General features: G+C 32.3%; 1 protein-coding gene across 2 annotated transcripts in view; it reads right to left on the reverse strand.

Annotated features, from left to right (window-relative positions):
* Window positions 1-3,270: 3,270 nt before the first annotated feature.
* LOC119608248 (transcription factor Sp9) overlaps window positions 3,271-22,984 on the reverse strand; it is a 71,199-nt gene continuing 51,485 nt past the window's right edge. The window contains exons 2-3 of one of the 2 annotated variants that reach the window (XM_037962577.1): window positions 5,616-5,971; window positions 3,271-5,502 (exon numbers count right to left, since the gene is read on the reverse strand). In XM_037962577.1, the coding sequence (XP_037818505.1) occupies window positions 4,092-5,502; window positions 5,616-5,971 (1,767 nt within the window). In that variant the 3' untranslated portion in view covers window positions 3,271-4,091. Of the gene's footprint in view, window positions 5,518-5,615; window positions 5,972-22,984 lie in introns of both variants that reach the window. The other variant, XM_037962576.1, reaches the window with a different exon arrangement.

The following is a 22,984-nucleotide window of genomic DNA, read 5'->3' on the forward strand; positions in this document are numbered from 1 at the left end:
TTCCCTATATCAAGAGAAACTACTGAGTATATGTATGTCTCAAGGGTACATGACCATCTAGCTTCTGCTAGGTTACTCCCGTATACATTTATCTCCTTATATATGGCGATGTCATTATTTCTCATCTAAATAAGATATGAAGGGTACTAAGTTCTCCAAGTATAACTCTAGTACTCAGATATAGGTCTCAGTCTATGTGATACTGGGGCTGCTCTGATCATGATTTACCGGACCGATACTACGGGATTTCGTAGTTGTTACTTCTACCGAGTTCACTTAATGACTAGACAAAATATTTTACACTCGGAATGACTCCTTTTTGGGATTGAAATGATTAAAAACTTAGGTAAAATGCGGACAACGTCCGAAGGTCATCGCCTGCCAATGACGGTGGAAGTTGTGCCGTATTACGGAAAATTGTAAACATTTTACGGAAAAAACTCAAAGGCTACAAGCGTTTTCTTCGGTGTAATATTTCGATATCCTGTATAGGTATACCTGTCAAATAAGAAATACTTAGAGGTCAGTTTAATCCGAAAACAGACTGATAAGAATCAGAGCATGATCGTTTATGATAAGATTCTAGCTCATTACAGAGAGGACTTATCAAGAACAATGACGAACAATTCAAAAAAGTTGATTAATTGTTTAAAGTACCAAGAATATATTCTACGATTTTCTTTACTCGAGGATCAGTAGTTCTGCAAACCGATCAAGTGAGATTTGATGATCAATTTAAGATTTAAACATAAAATATAGCAATTTTAAATTAATCTATAAAAATAAAAGCATAATGTTTATTTGTAATCGATAAACTCAGGAACTATTGCATACATTATAAAAAATTCTAATATATTTTTCAAAGCCGTGAGGATCAATTCATTCGTCAGATGGCGTTGTAGTTTTAAATTTCTAGTCAATTACAACTGGGGATGCCAAACGGGACTGGCTTTTACAAATCCCCGAATTCGGGATTTTGAAAATTGCAATCCCGGGATCCCGGGATTTTTCGGTATTTTACGGGATTTCGGGATTACATGAATTTAATTATTTTATATATGAAAATCTTTAAATCATCATATTTGTAAAGAAAATTGTTTAATTTTGTGGAAATTTAACAGACAGAAGATATATTTAAATTAAAACAGTCCAATTAATTCCAATTTTTAAATAAAAACTTTCAGAATTGCATAATTTCTGAAACTTTTTAAATACATACTTACTTCCTAAATAAAAATAAATATCAAGTTCCGAAATTAGACATAAGCACTTTTTAAAACCTCATACTGTTCCATGTGAACTAATAATTATAACAGATACCAATTCAATTATTCGAACATCAATTTAGAACCTATTCTTTGAAAAATATTTGGAATTTTACTCAAAATACATATTAGTTTTGGAACATATTATTATATTCGTAGTATTAATTTAAAATTTTAGGTGCATTCAGAACAAGGTAATTTACCTTTCCGGTATCATTCAGATTTGTAGAAAGTTAGAAATGTAAAATCCTCTAGTATTGAAAAATAAAGTTTGTATTCGACTGTGCCGAAATTAAATACCCACCATCAAAATATTGATATTAATATCAGCATCAATGTGATTTTCAGAGGAGGTCCAATTAGGTTTTCTTGTGTCAATTTTGGTCCAAATTTGCAGCCCAAATAGAATGAGTCTTCTAACTCGTGTTTTCAGCTTACAGACACAGAATGTGTATACTTTTTGGGTCGGTCTACGACCAACATTGCAATGTGCTAACAAGTAAAAAGTTATAGTTGGGCGAAGCCTACCATATAATACCCTACACCAGTTATAAAAATAAAATGTGATTTATTGTTCATAATAAAGCATCTAAGTTGAATTGTACCTTGCCTCAGATATAATTTAGCTATTTTTTGTTGAATAAAATTGTGTACATTTAAGTCATATTTCGAAGGGGGCTTTGCATAGGGGCTAGGGTCAAATGAGGCCGCATCATCAAAAAATACATCAGGGTCATGAAGGCTAGTATAGAACTTGGTTTTGCAGCTTTTTGTCGAGTTACGAGTATATTGAACATAATTATGAACTTAAAAACTCTATTTGGGGGGTTCAGTTGTATGGGGGCTAGGTCAAATATTGGACCGATGTTATCCATTTTCAATAGGATCCGTCTCTAGTACAATAGAAGATCATGCAAAATTTCATTGAATTATCTTCAAAATTGCTGTAGTTTGATTACAAGGTTTACACGGACGGACGGACAGACGGACGGACATAGCTAAATCGACTCAGAAAATGATTCTGAGCCGATTGGTATACTTTAAGGTATAGGACCAATATTATTGTGTGTAACAAACATCAGCACAAACCCAATATACCCTCCCCACTAAAGTGGTGTAAGGTATAAAAACGAAGTGAATAAATAAATTTATATGTGCTATGTGTATGGACTCATACCACTTTAAAAAATAAAAGGTTCAAATATGTATAAAATTAGCTCTGCGGAATTTTGTTTTGCATGAGTCAAAAATAAAATAAGATCGTAATTTTCAAATTAATGAAAATTATGGCTCAAAAAATGAAAATAAAAACAGTTTTTTGAAACAAATCCTAATCCCGAAAAAATCCCGGGATTTATTTTCCAAATCCAGGGATTCGGGATTTGCCAATCCCGAAAAATCCCGGGATTTTCGGGATCGGGATTGGCATCCCTAATTACAACAAATACCACTAATTTTTAGGCAGTAACACAGACTGGGTTTAGCTAGTTCTCAAATAATAAAACAATTACCATCACTTTAATTTTAATAATGATTCACATTTATTTGTAATAAAGAAAATTTGTTTTTAATATCATTATTTTTGTAATTAATATTTTTTGTTTGTTTTTATTTTATTTTTAATCTTAAATATTTTAAGTTTTATTTAAAATTTACATATTTGCAAATAAATTGTTAGGCTTAATATTAATATTTTAAACTACAAAATAAAAATATATAAATATATCCAAATATCTGTTTTTTAATATTATTCATTAAATTTACTTTTGTAATTACAAAGACAAATTTGATTTATTTAAAAAAATGTGGGGAGGGGTTATTTAAAAACGTTTTGGTACTTTAAAATTACTAGAAAAAATAAGCAATTTATTTTTTTGTTATTAATATTTATAGTTATTTACTAATTTTATTTAATTTAATATTTTTCAAGTTTTAAGCTAAACGAACAACAATATTAAACTACATTTCAAATTACATACAACTAGAATGATTTAAGGGAGTTTTCTTAGTGGTTTAAAAAACTCTTAAGGGTTTTATTCAAAAAATAAAGAGAAATGTTATTTAACTCAAGTTAGAAAAAACGTAAGCATTTTTATTAAAAATTGGTACATAATATAGTAAATATTTATTTTTTTTTTTAAATACGACTAGAAATACTTGGTAGTTTTTAAAAATAATTTTAAAAAATATTTTTTGTTATTTTAGTTTTTATTTATTTATTTTTTTAATTTAAAAAAGGCCAAAGCGGATTAAGAGAATTTTGTTATTTTTATTTTATTTGTATATTTCTAATGAATTGCTCGTTGAGAGTTTGGTTTGGATTGATTTTGTAAAATTATTGTAAATATTAATATACAGGGGTTTTGGTTAAAGGGATTTATTTGTTTTTAGCTAAAAGTTCTAACTAATTCATTTATTTTTACTTAAATATTATATTTTTTATTTGAGAAACTATAACGTTAATTTTCTCAGTTTGTTATCCGTTTTCCTCTCTTAGAGCTTGGTTGTGCTTTTTAAGTTTTTTGTTTCATTTTCTTTACTCTTTTGGAACTCTTTATACCCTCTCTTAAGTGCTCTTTTTCTAATTCTTTTTGTTTTTAATTTAGCTTAATAATTTATAATTAATTTAGTAATTTTATTGTTTAAGTACTAACAATCCATAATTTGTTTTATTTACAATATTAAGTATTTAATTTATTACATTTGTTTCCTTCTTTATAAATCACCCCTTTCTTCATCCTCAAAAAGAGCCATTGTTGTTATAAAATCCTTTAGATAGGACCCGGCCTCTGTTCAGTTACTAAACAGAAAGGGTCCTAGTGAACCTCAAACCATGGGTGGCTTTATGTCAACCAAAGTACTGTGATGATCTAGCACGGGACTGGAGGCAGCCGAATTGCTACCCACTAAATGATGGTGATGATGATGGCTGTGAGCATGTAAATGAGGATGAGAATGCTGTTGTTGCTGCTGCTGTTGTTGTTGCTGCTGTTGATGCAAATGATGTTGGACCTGTTGCTGCTGCTGTTGTTGTTGTTGATGATGCAGTTGGTGCTGCTGATGGTTAAACATAACCGGGGAACCACTCGACATATGATGAGGCGAGGACAAGTGTAGATTTTGATTAAGACCTTGAGTGGGAGTACCAGGTTGATGGGAATTTGGTGTACCAGGATGACTGTTACTATTATTGTTGCCATTGTTGTTATTGTTGCTGCTATTGCCCGAATTATTTAAACCATTAGATTCATTGGATTGATTGTTTACATCTTCAGAATCACTACAGGATTCGGAAGAACCTTTTTTAATGCCATTCGGTGGAGTGGTGCCATTATGGGTCTTGACATGTTTGGCCAAGTGATCACTACGCATGAAGCGTTTGTTGCAAATAGGGCAAGCGAAGCGCTTTTCGCCAGTATGAGTTCTTAAATGTCTTTGCAGCTCATCCGAGCGGGTAAAACGTTTGCCACAGAACAGCCAATTGCATACAAATGGTCTTTCACCAGTATGCCATCTTAAGTGGGCTTTAAGGTGAGAAGTTTTACCATAAACTTTGCCACAACCCGGTATATGACAGGAGTGAATATTTTTCTTTCTTAGATGTACACCTGCTGGTCCTAAACGTTCGGCTTCTTGACAATTAGGGCAATCACAAGTAGCTCGTCCAGCATATCTACGCTGAGATCTAGGTGAGGGTGTGGTAGGAGAAGTGGCCTGTGGTGTTGAGGCTGTGGATACCGCAGAGGGAGAACTGTGTGGTAGCGAGAATCCTCCCACACTTTGCGTAGGCAACATACTTTTGTAGGTGTCCTGCAGTAAATGTTGTCCAGAACCCAAAAGATGAGCTGTATTTGAAAGCGAATGGCTTAAGGCTGAAGAATAGTCAGAAGTCGCGGTAGCATAATTGGCCATAGTCGAATGCATACCAGCTGCACCACCCATGTCCAACCAGCTGCCAGCAGCAGCACTATGCATGTCCCACCAACCCGAATTAACACTAGCAGCCTCAGCTGCTTTGTGGGCTGAAGCAGTTACAGCATTGAAGGGCCAATCATAGGGATGTCTAGAGTACACCGAACCAAAGGTGGCCCCCTCCACTTTTCCCAACAAGCCCTGATGCATATGATGATTATCGGTGACCATGCCACCGGTAGTGGTAGAGGTATTGGGGTAAAATAAATCACTGCCATAGGCTGAGGGTGTGGTAACAGCAGCGCAGGATGAGGTTATGGGACGACTGTAAGGATAAATGCTGAAATTATTTTCTTGATCAATAAATCATATTCATAAGAAATAAACAAAAAAAAGAGATAATAGTCAAAAGTAAACTATATTGTGTTACAATCTTACCTGGCTGTTATATTAACCATGGTGTTTATGCCGCTACCGGGTATACTCCGAGAAGTGTTAGAACCTGCTGAAGAGCAAATGCCTGCTAAATTGCTGCCCACTGAAGAATTTGTCGAGGAAGCCGATGATATAGCACAGGGAGAATGTTGACCTGCTGAGGCGTTTGAACTCGTTGAACCAGTGGAGGTGTTGTTGTTGCTATTCGCTTGAGATGTTGGTGAGGTGGGGCTCTTCTTCCAGGGATGAAAACCTTTACCCACTGCTGCATCTGCCAGCGGTGGTGGGGATTTGCTACTTAATTTATTGCACTGGGCAGCCAGCATAGCCAAGGGAGTACCTCTTAAGCTAGGATGATCCTATAAGGAAACAAGAAAAAACGCAATTAGTAATTTGCAAATTTTCTCATCTACACAAAAAATATATATTCTCATGGAAATTGTTTAATAATTCCCAAGATCTTTCTTAATTAACTTGGTATTTTAAATTTCTCAAGAAACGAGTACAATAACTCTTGTACCCAAATCAATTTGTTTGTTACCTAATTTCTTTTTCAATTCTTTAAAAAAAAGAACACAATTTGTTTGATTTATTTATTTTTTATTTCCTACCTCTTGATTTTGTACAACCATTCTTGTCTAGAACTCTTTTGTTTCTGTTTAACAATTTCCCAAAAAAGGAAGTTATTAGCTTAGAAACTAAGCCCAAACACTCAATAGACACTCACACACACTCATGCAAACACATATAGTAGACAGTAAGAAAAGTAAAACACCACCATCCGATACAACCACCATCAAAAGAAAACCACCACCTTTATACCAAACAATCTATACAGTTTGATTCGTTCGACGACTGAACAACCGACTTCAACACTCTGTTTGTTGAAATTGTTGGATTTCAAAAGCATAACGGAAGAGCATTAATCCTGACACTTGTTCCTTCTCTTCTTTTCGGTTTGAATACAATTTTATTTCATTTCAAATTCATTTAAAATTAATGTTTCATTTAATTTTCGAAAAACACATCATCTCATGTGGTGTTTAAAAAATACATCCTGTAAGAAGTTGTCTTTAACGGCGGCTTTAGAAACTAAAAAGATTCTTCTTTTTTAAAAATTTTATTTCCTTTAAAATTTATTTTTTGTTACTTTAGTTTTGTTCTCCTTTTGTGTGGTATTGACTTTTGTTGTTTAATTTGTTAATCGTATTGTCTTACAGCCAGCCATCAAACAAATTGTGCCGTCAATATCCTTATCAGCCAGTTTGTGTGATTTGCGATTTGTGAAAATAGTAAGCGCCAGATTTGTGATTGGTTTTAACTGGAATTGTGAATGTTGCGGTTTATTTTTTGATATAGATTGATAAGGGTTTTAGTTAGCTTTTCTTAGGAATGATATAGTGTAAAATTTTTGGTCCACAATGGTTTTTAATAATGTTGAAGAAGTTTAAAAAACATTGTGGGAATTTATTTCCTTTATTTCCTCCTCGATTATTGGATAATGACATTTGAAAAGATAAATAACTATTTACTTAATATGGAATGAGTCTATTAATAGCTGGATTATAATTAATGAATCGTTAATTAACTCCCCTCGATTTATGATGGAGTACGTGTGTGGATTTTTAATTAAGATCTGGTCCTAAACGTTCGGGTTCTTGACAATTAGGGCAATCACAAGTAGCATATCCAGCATATCTACGCTGAGATCTAGGTGAGGGCGTGATAGGAGAACTGGCCTGTGGTGTTGAGGTTGTGGATACTGCAGAGACTTCTAAAATTTGTCGAGAAATAATTACAAGGAGCTCATCGACGTTTTACCAAGTTTGACAAGACATTTAGAAATGCAAAATATTGTTAATACGTTTTGTTTTCTCGCCCGCCTTCACTACGGGCCGATACGTAAGCCGTTGATCTAATCATTTTGTGATGGTCTGATAATGCTATGTAGATCATATTTGTAGAAGTACTCTAGAACACTTTCTCTGTCATTGGCAAATCCGTTGTTATGTTAAGGAATTATGTTCTGTAGGAGTACGGAGACAATTACAAAAAAATTATCGAATGGACTGTGTCGAGTACAGAGCATGCGGATGGGGATTATGAAATACTGGATGACACTCTCCGTCGTTGGCGAAAGTTATAGACGAAGACGTTGGTAGCTATATAAAATCGGATATAACATCCTTAGGAACACTGAGTGTAACATGTTAAGGAGTGGAACATAGGATGATACTTCCTTAAATGTGATTCATTCACCATGTAAAGGTGAGAGTGGATCAATCTTGTAGAAATACGAAGACAATTGCAAAACTTCTGTTGAATGAACTGTGCCGAGGAATGCGGATGAGGAATATGAAACATTTGAATACCTTCTTGCCATTGGGGAAAGTTATAGACGAACACGTTGTTAGCTCCCCCACAGCCAACCACTTGTTAAAACGATAGATCCTCTAAAGCTGGATAGGTCAAGTGACTACCGTCTAAAAACTAATACTGAGACAGCTCTCTTCTTTCTGTTAAAAGGCGAAGAATGAAGACCACTTTGGAGATGTTCTATAAGCTTCAAAATAATTAGTTATAAGTCATTGAAAATATTGACAACATCTGAAATATAAAGGTTATTGTTTCAAGGCCCTTGCACACAATTTCACCCTGGAGACTTAATATCACTAGGATCCTCTTAATTAATATGTATACAATTTCATCCGGGTCACATAATTATACTAGGATTCTATATTTTTATAAAATTTATTTAATCACTGCCCAGATGAATTCAAGGGTAAATTCCCACACTTTTATACTTACTAATGAAAAACCAACAAAACACAAAACCCTGTAGTACATGCCACTGGTGCCACATGGAACAATAGAATTTCACCAGCTTGAAGAAAAGAAATCCCTTGAGAACAATAACTAAAAATTGCACTTGTCAACATTAACAAACATTCGTTACGCAGCACTTGCAAAAAAATCTCTAACAAAAGGAACAAAAATACACTTGTTTCCTTATTGTGAAATTCATTTCGAATTTGAACAAGTGCAACGAGATTTTTCTCTTGATACATTTAACACACATAAAAAAGGCTGATGGTGGTCTGAGAGTCTATTGTTTGAAAATGCAATATACAAACTTCAAGGTCCATTACTAACTACCGGTGCTAACGATTACTATTGCTGCTGCCGGTTGGTGATTTTATTATTGTTCGTTTGTCCACTAACGCCATGCAGTTTTTATATTGTATTCATACAATGCTGAACTTATCAGTGCAACTCGGCATGTTCAGCACCTTTACGTTAAGATAGCGGCAACAAGTTGCCGTAGAGAACGAAGAACATCAATAGGAAGGCGGTGTCATAATTTTCACAGCAGGTGTCACTGTTAATGATTTTGAATACAAAACACATACAAATTGAGTTTGCATGTGGGAGAGAGGTATATGGGTGAAGAGAAGAGAGATAAGTAAAACAAAAAGTCAATCGAATTTGACAGCTCGTTGAGGTGAGGTCCAAATGAGAAACACTTTTATTTTATGAGGCTATAAAATCAAAATTCATCTACATTAAAAACGAACCAGAACAATACAACAAATATTCAGCAGTGACAGCAGCAGCAGCAAGTGTGTGGTAGTATGTATTTGCTATCATGTAAGAAGTGAGAGAGTCCGAAACCATACAATCAGTTAAGATACTGGTACACTTGCCCATTAGTACAATGCAACACCAAATGAATACAATAAGAAGCGCGTGTTAACCTTTGATGTTAGCGGGTGGTTAACATTGTTGTTGTTTTTACGAAACAGTTTCCCCTGTTCGGTTTAGGTTCCCTTCTTGGTTAATTACTTAAGGTGAGAGAGATTTATCATAGCGAGTGCAGTTACGGTAGTTTTTTTTTACATTTGCTATAACCAATACAACCTTGTAAGATCGATCTCTACTTGTTGGGCCGCTCTCTCGCTCTATTGTTGTTTGATTGGATCTTTACAAATGTACCGCCACAAATTGGAAAACAATTCATTATTCATTTTGAAAAGAAATTAGGGCTCAGACTCGGTCAATCAAAATTAAATGTCAAACTGGCGCCAGACTAAGTCTGCAAGCATAGCCTGGGAATATTTTTTTTCCCCATTTCGTTTTCTTAACTTGTTGAACAATAAAGGCGGTCTATTGTTTAAAAGAGAAATTAAATCAGAAGAAAAGCAATCAAATTGGTATTCACTTGTTAAGCGTTTTCTTTTTGTTTTATTTATATTATTAACTAAAAAAATGCGTAACAAATTTTTGAAACAATGTTTACATGTTGAATCGTAAAATAATGTTATAAACACGCTTTAATCGTTGTTGATTGAATTTAGTGGGCTTTGAGGAGAGGTATTCAATACGTTTAAATATTGTGGTTATAACGATTAATCATGGAATTTAAATTATTAAGTTAAAATGTTGTAAATCTATAAATTTTTTCTAAAGAGATATTTGTATACCCTTCAACTTGGTGAGATATGTTTGTTATTCCGTTTGTAATCTGTTTGTTGAAATCAATGTTCTAAAGTCCCCAGAAATCTCCGGGATCCAAATTTGTTCTAAGTCTATCAGGCATGCTTTTGAGAAGAACAGCAACAATATATTTGCTTTATTATTGCCAAAGTTAACGATGGGGTCAGGGATGGAATTTTGTGTAGGAAATTTTTTCTACAATAGAAAATTCACCAACGTTTTATTTGAATTGAAGAAAGAATTAATAACATTTTTTTCTGTAAACAAAATTTTTAAAAATTTTCTTAAAAAAAACAAAATTTATTAAAATTTTTTCCTTTAAAGAAAAAAATTAATCAAAATTTTCTTTAAAATTATTGAGAAAATCTCTACACATGAATCTTTCAATTGTGGCATGTTTTTTATTTGTTGTTATTAGTGTTGACTCAGCATTTTAAGCAAAATCGTTAAGAAAAAAGTCTGTGTAGAGTAAGTTAAGTCGACAATGTAATTGCAGCAATTAATTTCAAGTTTAAGTCATGATTCCAGCAAGCAAACGTTATGGTATTTATAAAATAAAAAGTTTACACTGAAACTTTAAAACAAATTTAAAATTAACAATTAATTTTTATTAATAAAGGAACTAAACATAAAAATAACCCAAAATATTATACAAATTACACTTAAAATATGGTAAACAAAACTACAGTTATAAAAATGCCTATTATTTCGTTAAATTTTTTCTCAGTTTATTTTTTTTACAAAGCACTTTTCTTTTTTTATTTGGTGGCTTAAAATTATATAAATAAAGCTCCATTACAATTGTCTGTCCATTTGCTATCATTTTAATTTGTTAACAACCATATAATATGAACATTTTTATAACTCTAGACGTGCGTTTTGCAAAGCAACCAAAAACTTAAGGTTTTCCTTGAAATCATGAACCAAATACCATAATAAACCACCAAGAAAAGTAACAGACTCCTAGAAATGGTGGCAGTTAGATTTTAAAGACAGGATAGACAAACAATTTTAGAAAAAGTTGAACAAAAAACAAATTCAAGTTCAATTCAATTGTACTGCATGTGGTGGATGTGTGTGTGTCTGGTAATTATTTATCAACTGGTAGCCATGGTGAATGAAAGAATGAATTGCTTCCGCAATTTTCAATTGCAACTGTGTTTAAAGTTGGGTTACATTTTCTTTAGAAGGCCAAAGTTAAGGCGGATAACTGTTGTAATTTTTTAAACAACACTATAATTTCTTTCGTATTTTTTTTTTGTGCTTAAATAGAAATAAAGTTCAAACCAAACAACAGTTATAATAATAAAATAAAATAGTTGTGCTCTAGAAATGTGCAACTGATTTCTAAGAAATAAAAATTAGGACAGGTTGTTTAGTTGTTACTTATAAAATTATTTTAATTTTTATATTTTTTTCGAAATTCTTGTTTATTTTTGTATGTTAATATTAATTGTTTTTACCTTCAATTTATTTTCAAGATTTATTTGCTTTGATTTTTTTTTATTTATTGAATTTTTTTAAACAAATTGGTTTTTGTGTCAATTTTAATGTTATTTTTTCGTTTTGTTGTTGCTGTTTGCTAGCTTACACCTTTAATTCAAGTATATTTGTTGAATTTTGATTTATTTTTTATGTGATTTGTATGCAAAAAAATATATATATATAATGTATTTAATCTACATTCAATTTTATGTCATACTTGTCATAACAACTGTTGTATTTATAAATATTGCAACAACTTTACGCCTTCTCCTTAAACATACATATTTTATAAATACACTTAGAGAAATGAAAAATTAATTTAAATACTTATTTGAAGCCTAAATTAAAATGTTTTTCGGTAATTGATAGTTTTTAATAAAGGATGTATACTTGATTATAAGGCATAGTCTTTAGTATAAGAAGTAAATAGTATAAGTTACAACACATATCACTTCTTATACGTGATATTTAGTAAAGAATACGATGTATTTAATAATAAGACGTAGTCTATAGAATAAGACGCAGTAATGTTCATTAAATGCAGTCTATTGTATAAGATGGTCTATAATATAAAACGCAGTCTATAGTATATGACGCAGTCTATAGTATAAGACGCAGTCTATAGTATAAGACGCAGTCTATAGTATAAGACACAGTATAAATATAAGGCGCAGCCTATAGTATATAGTATTAGATACAGTCTATACTAAAATACGCAGTCTATATTATAAAACTTAGTCATACGTAGAGAACGTAGTCTTTATAATATAAGACGCATTTTTTATTATAAGACGTAGTCATATGTATTTAACGTGGTCTTCAGTGTAAATCGTAGTCTATAAAATTGGACGATGTCTTAACTAGACGTAGTCATACGTATCTATAATATAAGACGCAGTCTATAGTGTAAGACGTAGTCTATAGTATAAGACGCAGTCTATTTTATAAAATGCAGTCTATTGTATAAGACACAATCTATAGTATAAGACGCAGTTTATAGTATTAGATACAGTATATACTAAAAGACGCAGTCTATAGTATTAGACGCAGTCTGTATTATAAGACCTAGTCATAAGTATAGAACGTCTTTACAATATAATACACTTTTTTATTATAAGACGTAGCCATACGTATTTAACTTAGTAAATCATAAGTCCATAACGTAGTCATAAGTATATATAGTAAAAGACGCAGTGTATTGTATAAGATACAGTCTATAGTATAAGACAGAGTCTATTGTATAAGATACAGTCTATAGTATAAGACGTAGTCTATTGAGTAAGACGCAGTCTATAGTATAAGACGCATTCTATATATAAGATGTATTTTTTAGTATAAAATTTAGTCGTGTTATATAAAATAAGACGTTGTCGTAATTATATGTATTCATATGTATAAAACGAAGTCATTGGCATAAGACAAAGTCTTTAGGATACAGTCTATAGTATAACAAGTGAACAAAGTGTAAGACCCAGTGTAGTCTTTTAGACGAAGTCTATAATATAAGATGTAGTCTTTTGTATAATACGCAGTCTATAGTATAAGATGCAGTCGTTGTGGTAATTATAAGATGTAGTCATAAGTATAACACTTAAAGGGGTTAGAATTTAGTATAAGGTGTAGTTTTTAGTATAAGACATAGTCACTAATATAAGATTTAATCTTTAGTATAAGACGTAGACTTTAGTATAGGAAGTAGTCTTTGCTATAAGATTAAATTTTTAGTATGACGTAGTCTTCTATAAAAGACGTATTTACAACTCAACGTTGTCAACAAACAATCTGTTGTCAATAGTGAGCTTAACACGTTTGTTAACATTTAGACAACGGATGTGTATAAAATTTAGATTTCGACGAATTGTTGCAATGTTGTCAACATTACATGGTATTGAAAAATGATAAACAGATTGGTGTCAATTTGGTACCAGGCGTGTATATCTCTTTTACCTTCTGTGTTTAAGTAACATTTTTGATGTTTCTCTTCCCCTCAATGCATCACATTTCTTTCAGTGTATTTTTTAGCAATATATTTGATTTTTTGTTTTTTCCCATTTAATATTTTCAAAAAAAAAAAAAAAAAAAATTATAATAAATTTTAAGTGTAAATTGTCTGTTCAAGCACTTGTTGTTGTTTATGTCACAAGTTATGTGTTGGCAACGTAAATTGTTGTTTGCATTAAATACTCATAAATATGTTGGTTGTTAAACAACTTTTACTTAATAAACATGCACTTTTTATTAAACAAAAAAATTTAATTTATTTAATGGCTCGTGTTTGTTAAACATGTACGCATATTTTATTAAAAAAAAAAAAACAACAAGGATTTTTTCCAACAAAAAAATCATATTATTTTTCACGCATTTTGTATTTTTTTGAAATCAATAATTAGTTCTCTTTAATGATTAGATTTCATTTTAATTAGCTTAAGAGAGTTAATTAAAATGTTCTACAAGTATCATTATAATTGGCCTTTAGTCTGGGAGTCAGATAACAGCAGACATTTAATGACTTCTAAAAAGGTTCTAATGACAATCACAATGACAATTTTGTTTTAGATACTTTTTTTGGGGGGTTTGACCATATGTTCGCTTTAAGTCAACATTAAATTTACTACAACTAAATAAAAGTTTTTTTCTTTTTAATAAGTGTCCAGTTAATCATGATGATTTTCAGCTTTTTGTCTTTTTTGTGTTCATACTTAACGCAGTCATTTGCAGACCATTCTATAAAAACACCCCTGCTAACTTCTGCCCCATTACTTACTACCACAAATTACCCACTAACTTAAGTAAAAGAACAAACTTCAAGTAAATAAGAAAATTAAAGTAATTATCAATAAAGGTCCCAGAAAACCCAAAATAAAATGAAAATTTATTAAGTCTTCCTTTAAAGCAAAAAAAATCTAAATTTTTTTTTTTTTTTTGGGGTTAACTGGTAATATGATGGGAACACATTAAAGACACTTTAATGCATTATTTCGAAAAATCGTGGCCAAGTCCTGCTTAGGTCTTGTGTTATTATTTTTTTCATATACAATTTATAGGGGTAATTATCTGTTAACTTTTTTTTGGACAGATTTCATAAGTTTTCAAAATTTTTGAAAACGAAAAAAAAAATTTTTTAAACTTGTTGTTGTCTTTTAGGAAAGAAACTTCATTAATTTTTATTTTTTTGGTTAAGTTCTTTTGCCTTTGCTTATTCCTGTTAATGAGTTTTTGTTTCTTGTTAAACTCGTGATTGTGCGTAAGTTCTTGTTGATTCCCGTTTTTTTTAGCGAAAAAATCACAATTTTCGTATTTTTCCTTAGAAGAGTACAAAATCGTTGTTTTAAATAAAATTCAGCGAACTTTAAGACTGGTGTGGCTAAGCTGAGGGGCAGAATATGAAACTATTTATTCGTTTTTGGTATAAGATGTAGTCTTTTTTAACAGAAGTAGTTTTTAGTATAAGAGTTAATATTTAATCTTAAGTATAAGACAAGGGCTTTGTTGTAGATGTTGGTTCCACTATCAGATGTAGTCTTTATAATAAGACATCGTCTTTAGTATAAGGCGAAGCCTTTAGTATAGGAACTTGTCTTTACTATTAGCCTTAGCTTTTAGTATAAGACGTAGTTTCAAGAATAAGACTTTAATATAAAACATTGTCTTTAGTATAAGTCGTAGAGTAGTTTTAAGTGTAAGACGTAGTCTCTTGTATAAGATCATTAGTATAATAATTAGTCTTTAGTATAAGATGTAGTCTGAAGTATAAGACATATTCTTCATTCTGTGATGTATTCTTAAGTGTAAATCGTAGACCTTAGTACAAGACGTAGTCTTAAGAAAGAAAACTTGTGTAGGATAAGGAACCATTAAGTGTATGACATAGTCTTTAATATAGGAGTTAGTTTTAAGCATACGACGTAGTTTTTAATGGAAGACGTAGTCTTAAGTAAAGTGCAATTGTTTAGTATAAGACGTAGTTTTTAGTGAAAAACCTAGTATAAGTTAGTCTTTCGAGATTAACTAAGTTTAATAATATCATGGCTATCATATATCACTTCCTACAAGTCTCTCTCCTTATTTAAAGGCGATCGTAATAAGTACTTACCTAACTCCCTATTTGTAAGCGAGCGTGGTAAGTACTTGCGTCCACGGTGATGACATCCGTGTTAATATAATGAGTTAAAATACTATTGTGTACATAAATTTTGTCATTTAAACCCCTTACCTTTTACCCGATCCATACCTTCACAGAATCCTAGATGCTTTTAGAATTGATAACTCCTTTCTTAAAGAAACCTAAGCAATATGTAATATCGTTTAACTCTAACTCGTTGGAAACACTTGCTGTAATATTGGCCTTCTCTGTCATTACTATTAACCAAACAACCTTCACAAGAACTTCTGGCACGATACAATTTTCTTTTGAATCCGTTAAAATGAAAAAACAACTTTTAAATAAAATGACTTAAAAACGTAATTCTTCCACATATTCATTCTTGTGAGCCCTATGCTCAAACTCTTAACTTAAATTAAGTTTATTTTGAAGACCATATTCAAGCGGGCTGTCCAAGAAATGCTGACGATGATCATGCTACTACATATACTTGAACATACTTTTAACCCAGTAAGTAAAAGACGTAGAGGCACACACATGTGATGTTGAATAAAAGTGAATCCTTTTGAAAATATTGGGCTACTGCTGGAGGAACAACTTTATGATGCTGTTGCTTGACTTGTGACTTGTTGTTCGATTTATTATTGTTAATATTAAACAAAAAAAAATATGAAGAAAAAACTTTACTGTTCCCACGCTTCTTTTAATTTCATTTTCATAACTACTACTGCCAGAAAATGTGTTCAGCATGTTAAGCTTTAGTTAAAGAAAAATTTTTAATATTGTTATTCTTTTTTAAGGATTTTGTAAGTAAATTAAAATTTTAAGCCAAAGAACAAGATTTTGAACTGAATGCTTAAGATGAGTTGAAAAACCATTAGTTTACACTACGAGTTTTGCTCATAAACAACTAGATTTTGTCTAAAGAACTTCTTTTCCTTTCTGTTTATGGGTCTTTCTAGCTTAACGTTAGTGGCTCCTTGTATTTCTTAACTTGCATTTGGTGGCCTAAGGCATTATTTTTTATATTTTTTTATTTAATTTATTTTTGCTTTGACTTTTAACTTTCAATTTTACTACAGTTGTTTAACTCACTTTTTAGTATTTATTTGGTTTTTAAAAATTTTAATTTTGAAAGCATGAAAATTGCCGATTGTGTTTGGTATTTAATTTTAATTTACTGTTTTTATGTTAAATACGGTAGCTTTTTAAGGGAAGAGTTTTTGTAATAAGTTTTAGTTTATTTGAATATTGGCGCCATTGAAGAACAATTTTATGACTTCTAGTTAAAAATGATTTAAATTTAATGTAAAAAAAATTTATTATATTTTTCTACATAACCTTTGACCTTTAAGCTAAAATTACAATTTAACTTACTTTGACATTTAATTAAAATTATAAAAAGTCCCTTTCTGGATTCGGTAGCAATCATATTTTAGTAATAAATATCTTGCCTACATCATTTCTAAATTTAAAAAAAAAATTAACAACATTTATACACAAATTATTTTTGATATATCAAATCTTTATAATTTATTTTAAATATTATTAAATTTATTTTTTTGATTATGTCTCTCTGTCGCTTAATTTCTCCCGCTTCTTAATTATAATTATAATGACTGACTAGTGTGCCATTATTTAAAATAAACAAACAGCAATTAGAAGCACGAAAATGTCAGACACTGTAAATAGAAATAAATATTAAATAAATACACACACACAGACGCACGCACAAGAAACAAACTGTCTACAAATTATGAATATGAAATGTTTGATTTTGACAATTTTCTAAAAATTCTTTGCAAAATATTTCGAAAAAAAAACCTCATGCACTAATATCTCAAAAGTCACGCAAACAAATGAAATTATTGTTTTTTTGCAGAAATTATTTATAAATAGTATGTTTAAAACTCTGAAATCATTTTCAGTTAATAAAACTAGATTTGAATAAAATTTATTTGTGTTGATTAGCGGTTTTTATAAAATTTATTCATTATAAGGGAAATTTTATGTCAACTGCAGCAGTGCCGTGATTAATTTAAATGGTATAACCTCTTTTACAGTTGTGAATTTTTACTTTCTATTCGATTTTTTTTGGCCAAACTAGTGATTCTGTTGCAGCAAAAAATTTCTGCCGGTGTAATTAAAACATCAACCTTTGAATTATTTAGAAAATTGGGTTTTATTTGGCTTTTTTATCATTCGGTTTGTAGCATACCAAAATATTGGTTGGGTCTACAACAGTATGTTCATACATATGTATGTATATTCCGGATCCTTTTGAGATTGTAAGACTATCTGGTAATGTCCAACTATTGGTTGAAAGCTTGAGAAGGCCCTCATGGCACATGTTAGAGTGCTGAAGTTTCCCACGAAAATTCTTTATTTTATAATGTGTTTGGTGATGATTAGCAATAACGTTTCATGATTTCACCTGGTCACTATACAAGTGACCAGTCCTAAACAAAGTTGTTCCAATCATCTCTATTATTTGTCTTGATGTTCTTACCCCATAGTCCAGCTGCCTTTTTAATGCATGGGCAGATCTATTAACATGATAATGGTCCTGAGGATTCCTGTAGATAGCCATTCTGATAATGTCGTCTTTCGGATTCCTTAGTGTGTGCCCAATTCAACGCCATTTTTGTCTACATATCTGTGTTTGAATGAGGATTTGTTGGGTGGTGTGTCAAAGGTCAATGTTTCATTCCGTCCAAAATATGTGTAGGATTTCAATGGGCTGTTGCTCACAAACATTCTGGTGGTGCCTTTAGGTGCAACATTCCCCGATTCGCTACCGAAAAGCAGAATACTTTTCACGTTGGAATTGAAGATTCGAAGCATTATGTTGATCCAGATCTTGGAACAGTCATATATATCGCAATTGTAATGACATTTTTCCTAACAAAGTTTGGATCCAGTATTAACACTTCCGAATAATTTCCAAGTGGAATTAAATGAACTTTTTTTTATAGTTGGATGGCTACCGTGGTAGTTTTATACGCGCAAACTTTCGTGTAGAGTCGTAAGGTCTCTGTTTTGGCAAGGCCATTTCACTCGTCCAATGTATAGTAGTTCATACTTAAGTGGAACTAGGTCCTGTCTATAGGAGAGAGATATCTCAATAGGTCGTTAAGTTTGTACTCAGATAATTCACCATATTTGGACATTGTGTATTTGGCAAGGAATATACTGCCAAAAACCTACCTGTTCCAGGTACTAAGTTGTCTGTTGTGTTTTTAAAGGGTGCGAATAACCTATATATTTCCAACCTTCTGAAGAAAGTACCTAAAAATACTGCTTTTAATAAAACCCAGGAGAGCTGGGACTAAAGCAGCGTAGGTGATATTCAAAAAAGATTCCGTTCTGGTTAGATCGTCTTCATTTGCATAGTATGTAGACTCTATATGCAGGGACTCAAACCAGGATAATTTCAGACCGACGACCGAGTCTTGATAGATCATTCTTGCATTGTCTAACTAAAAGGGATGTCAGAAATTTAATGAATAAAGTACCGCCTGACTATCGGCAAAAATGCCTACGTTGTCACGAATATTGAGAAGCATTAGCTTTGGAATAATTGCAAATTTTGGAAAATATTTTGTCAATTTCAAATCATTCTTAAATTCTACTTAACTTAAACTGAATGTTTTTCCAAATAACTTATGAACTGCAATGAAGGATTCGACCTTGGAAGAAGACCGTTGACGAATGGATACAATGAAAGAAACCAGCTTAAGAACAAATACACTTGCTTAAAAGTATTCTTTAACCTTAAGATACAAATACGAACTAACAAGTGATCTACTAACGATCAGTAGTTCAATTTTTACTACTGTACTCTAAAATATTTACATTCATTTATTTTTTGATCTTTTCTAATCTCTGCCAAACAATAGAACTACTTTTTCAGAACACAATTACAAAGCATAGAACACAAACAATGCCAAACCACTTGAATTCTTTATAAAAACAAAAAAGTTTGTTTATTTTTTCCCGGCATTAGTAAACAGCTTACTCACGATCCTTGCAAACTAGACAGAAAGAATTCTTTAGAATGCTACATCAATCCTAAACCAAATGTTTTGCTAAATCCTTGTCACAATTCTAAGACATTTCACAAAGATTAGCATACATTTTAGCATAAACATAACTTACAAAAAAAAAAAAAACTAAATTAAAACACGAATTTTGTGGAATATTTTAAAATTCAAAATATTTGTTTATTTTAGCATAGAAAATAAATAACCATAAACAATGAACAGACTCAAGTGTTTAGCATTGTTAAGAACTATGGATAACTATGGCAAAGTCGAGTACATAGCGCATGAGCCAAATACTTGAGATACAAAACTCTAGGCAGCTATTGTTAGTCGAGATCAGTATGATGAGTGTTTGTGCGAGTTTTACTATAAATCTTCCCTGATTTTAGTTTTGTAGCACTTAAGAGGCGATTTTTATACTTTTACCACTAAGCTTAAGTAAACATTATAAAATGTGCAAAACTACAAAATTAAACACACAAAAAAGTGCATAAACACATTTTTAATCTTTTATGGAGATTATAGTTTTAACAACAACTACGACAAGCACTCACTACTTTAACGTTCTGGGATGAGCAAGCTAGAAACACAAACACATTTATAGCCTGCGGTGATAATTACCAATAACTGCACTTTGTATACACAATGTATCCAAGCAGCAACCATCCTGCCATATATCCATCCAACCATACCGACATCATCATACATATTCATCCATTCAACAGTAGACTTCATTGGCATTTATTCTTGGTATGTTGCTTGCTGATGATGATCAGCATCAGCCAGGCAACAGTGATGAGATGCTTGCTGTTCACATCTCGGTCGCTCGCTTATAACACCCCTTAAATAACCTTGATTTTATACTCTAAATTATTTTATTATTACTATTTATTATTGTTTTTGTTGTTGCTGCTGTTATTAATGTAGTGCTTGCTGTTGGTGGTGCCATTTAGACGTCTTTTTAACAGCATCATTAATTTGATGAAATGCAACCAAAATTTTAATATTAGGAGCAAGAATCCCTTTTACCCTCAAAAAAAAAAAGAGCATCATTTCATTCATTTATTCAGCATCTTTACTCATGCCGTGCAGCGGCTTTAAACACCTTTGACCCTGTGACTCGCATATCCTTATTTGTGTAGATTTGTTGAAACAAATATGTATTAGTGATAGAAAACAATTAATATGAATAAAATTTGTAACAGAAAAACCATTAAACGTTATTTTGGGGTTTATTATAAAAACTGGAAATTATCACAGCAGGATTTCTAACATTGAGTTTATTGTACATTTATGTTTGTAATTATGTTAGAGAGTCCAAATATGGTTAATTTCAAGCACATTATTTGTTTAAAAATAATATTTTGTAAATATTATTTGAAAGTTTTTGAAATGTTTTTATTCGATTCTTCTTCCCAAGCCCCTTCGTTAGGGAAACGCTCTGTAGTTGTCGCACTTTAATTCCTCCTAACTTTTGTGAATGCTGGCTTGAATAGACAACCTTTGGTAGGACTCGTGGGTTTTGTTAAATCTGTAGTATTTCGAACACCTTTTTAGCGAAATTAAGCTTTCTTCTTGATATAGTTTCTATTTGTAACCCATGAAATTAATGTCACTACGCTCATGGACGGTGTAACCCTTTTTGGTGTGTCATTACCTCAATATATATTATGACACTTCACCGTGTTCTCCCCTTTGTCAATGCCCACAATACAGACTGTCGAGAGTTTTAACGTGAGCACCTGCCTTGACGGCCTTATCTCACTGTGGTCTTTTTCATCCACTGGGTAGACTTGAGAACGGTCTACCATCGCCCCTTTTTCTTCAATGAAGAACTCAGGTGGCAATTTTTGTACATTGCCTTTGACCGGTCCATGCACAAGTACTTTGCTGGAGTACTCGAGCTATCTAATCTCTTGCCAAAGTAGTCACGTTGGGGAAAGAGCAAGCTCAATCCACCATGACATAATGTCGCCAACCACACTACTATGGCTCTGTTGATTCGGCAACAGCACCTAGAGACGTAGCCTGTGGACCGAAGCACGATCCATCAATAAACCGTAGACATTGTTCTTACTCACAGTGACACGCTGTGGTAATTCTGATATGAAAAGAGTTTACTCTGAACATATCTGGACAAGGAAGGAAAATTTAATGGTATCACTTGTATATGATACCTTTCATCACCAGCACACTTCTCATTTATCCGACACATTCATAAGAGAAAAACATACGACACACTCATTTAGATATACGGGTGGACGAGGCCCGCATACCTCTACATTCATCCCGTATCATATACAATTGACACCAACCCATTTCCAACGCTTAGTCCCACAGTCACTCCTCTGTGGGGTATCTGTTGTTTTCGGCAACAGCACCGAACCTATCCCGAAATATTGACTATTATCATGCATCAGTCTTTTAACCGCAACTTACTCTCCCCGCGAATTTAGGTTTAAACCACAGCCACTACGTGGATCCCGAAGGAACCTCAACCAACTGACCAGCCAGGACATAGTCCTGCGGGCAACTGGCCACCCGTAGTACCAGATTATGCGGTGCTCTGGTCTGACCTCTGGCAATATATGCAAGGACTAAGCCAGGCAGTAGACTGTAACCAATTTTTCAGTCACGGTCAGACTGGAGGTATTGGCCACCTCTTTATACCCCGGGATTGCAATAACACCAAGGCGGAGGTCTCGCCTAGGTAACATGCCCCCGGGGGGAATTATGACACTTACAATAATATTTATTTATTTTTCCATTACAATACTATTACAAATTATATTCTAATCTAATTTACCAAACAGGGTGATGATGACCATACGCCGGTTGTAGTTAAGCAGACCAGAGTGTCTGGTAGAAATCGACACCACAACCCCAGACTAGCACTCTACCAACTAGCCTACCAGGCCACCCAATATAGCATTCTACCAACTAGCCTACCAGGCCATCCAATATAGTAATATATTAATTAAATAACTTATAGTTTTATCGATCTTTTCGTTTCCTTTGAATTCTCTAACAGAGACACGAACATGATCGTTAAATCGCCATTGGTTGAAAATGTACGATCGATATTGCGATTTTTTTAATAATGATTCCGAGATAACTAAACTTTGTAACTAGTCACTAGTCAGCAGAACCTAATATAAACGGATTTGATTCACGACTTCGGAAGTTATCTCTTAAAGTGAAGGAGTTCTATATCCAGCTAAACAAAACCTACACTTTTGGAATAACTA

Source organism: Lucilia sericata, unplaced genomic scaffold (assembly GCF_015586225.1).
Source record: "Lucilia sericata isolate MDLA Ls3-8-SP2 unplaced genomic scaffold, ASM1558622v1 Contig000813F_arrow, whole genome shotgun sequence".
Classification (NCBI taxonomy): domain Eukaryota; kingdom Metazoa; phylum Arthropoda; class Insecta; order Diptera; family Calliphoridae; genus Lucilia; species Lucilia sericata.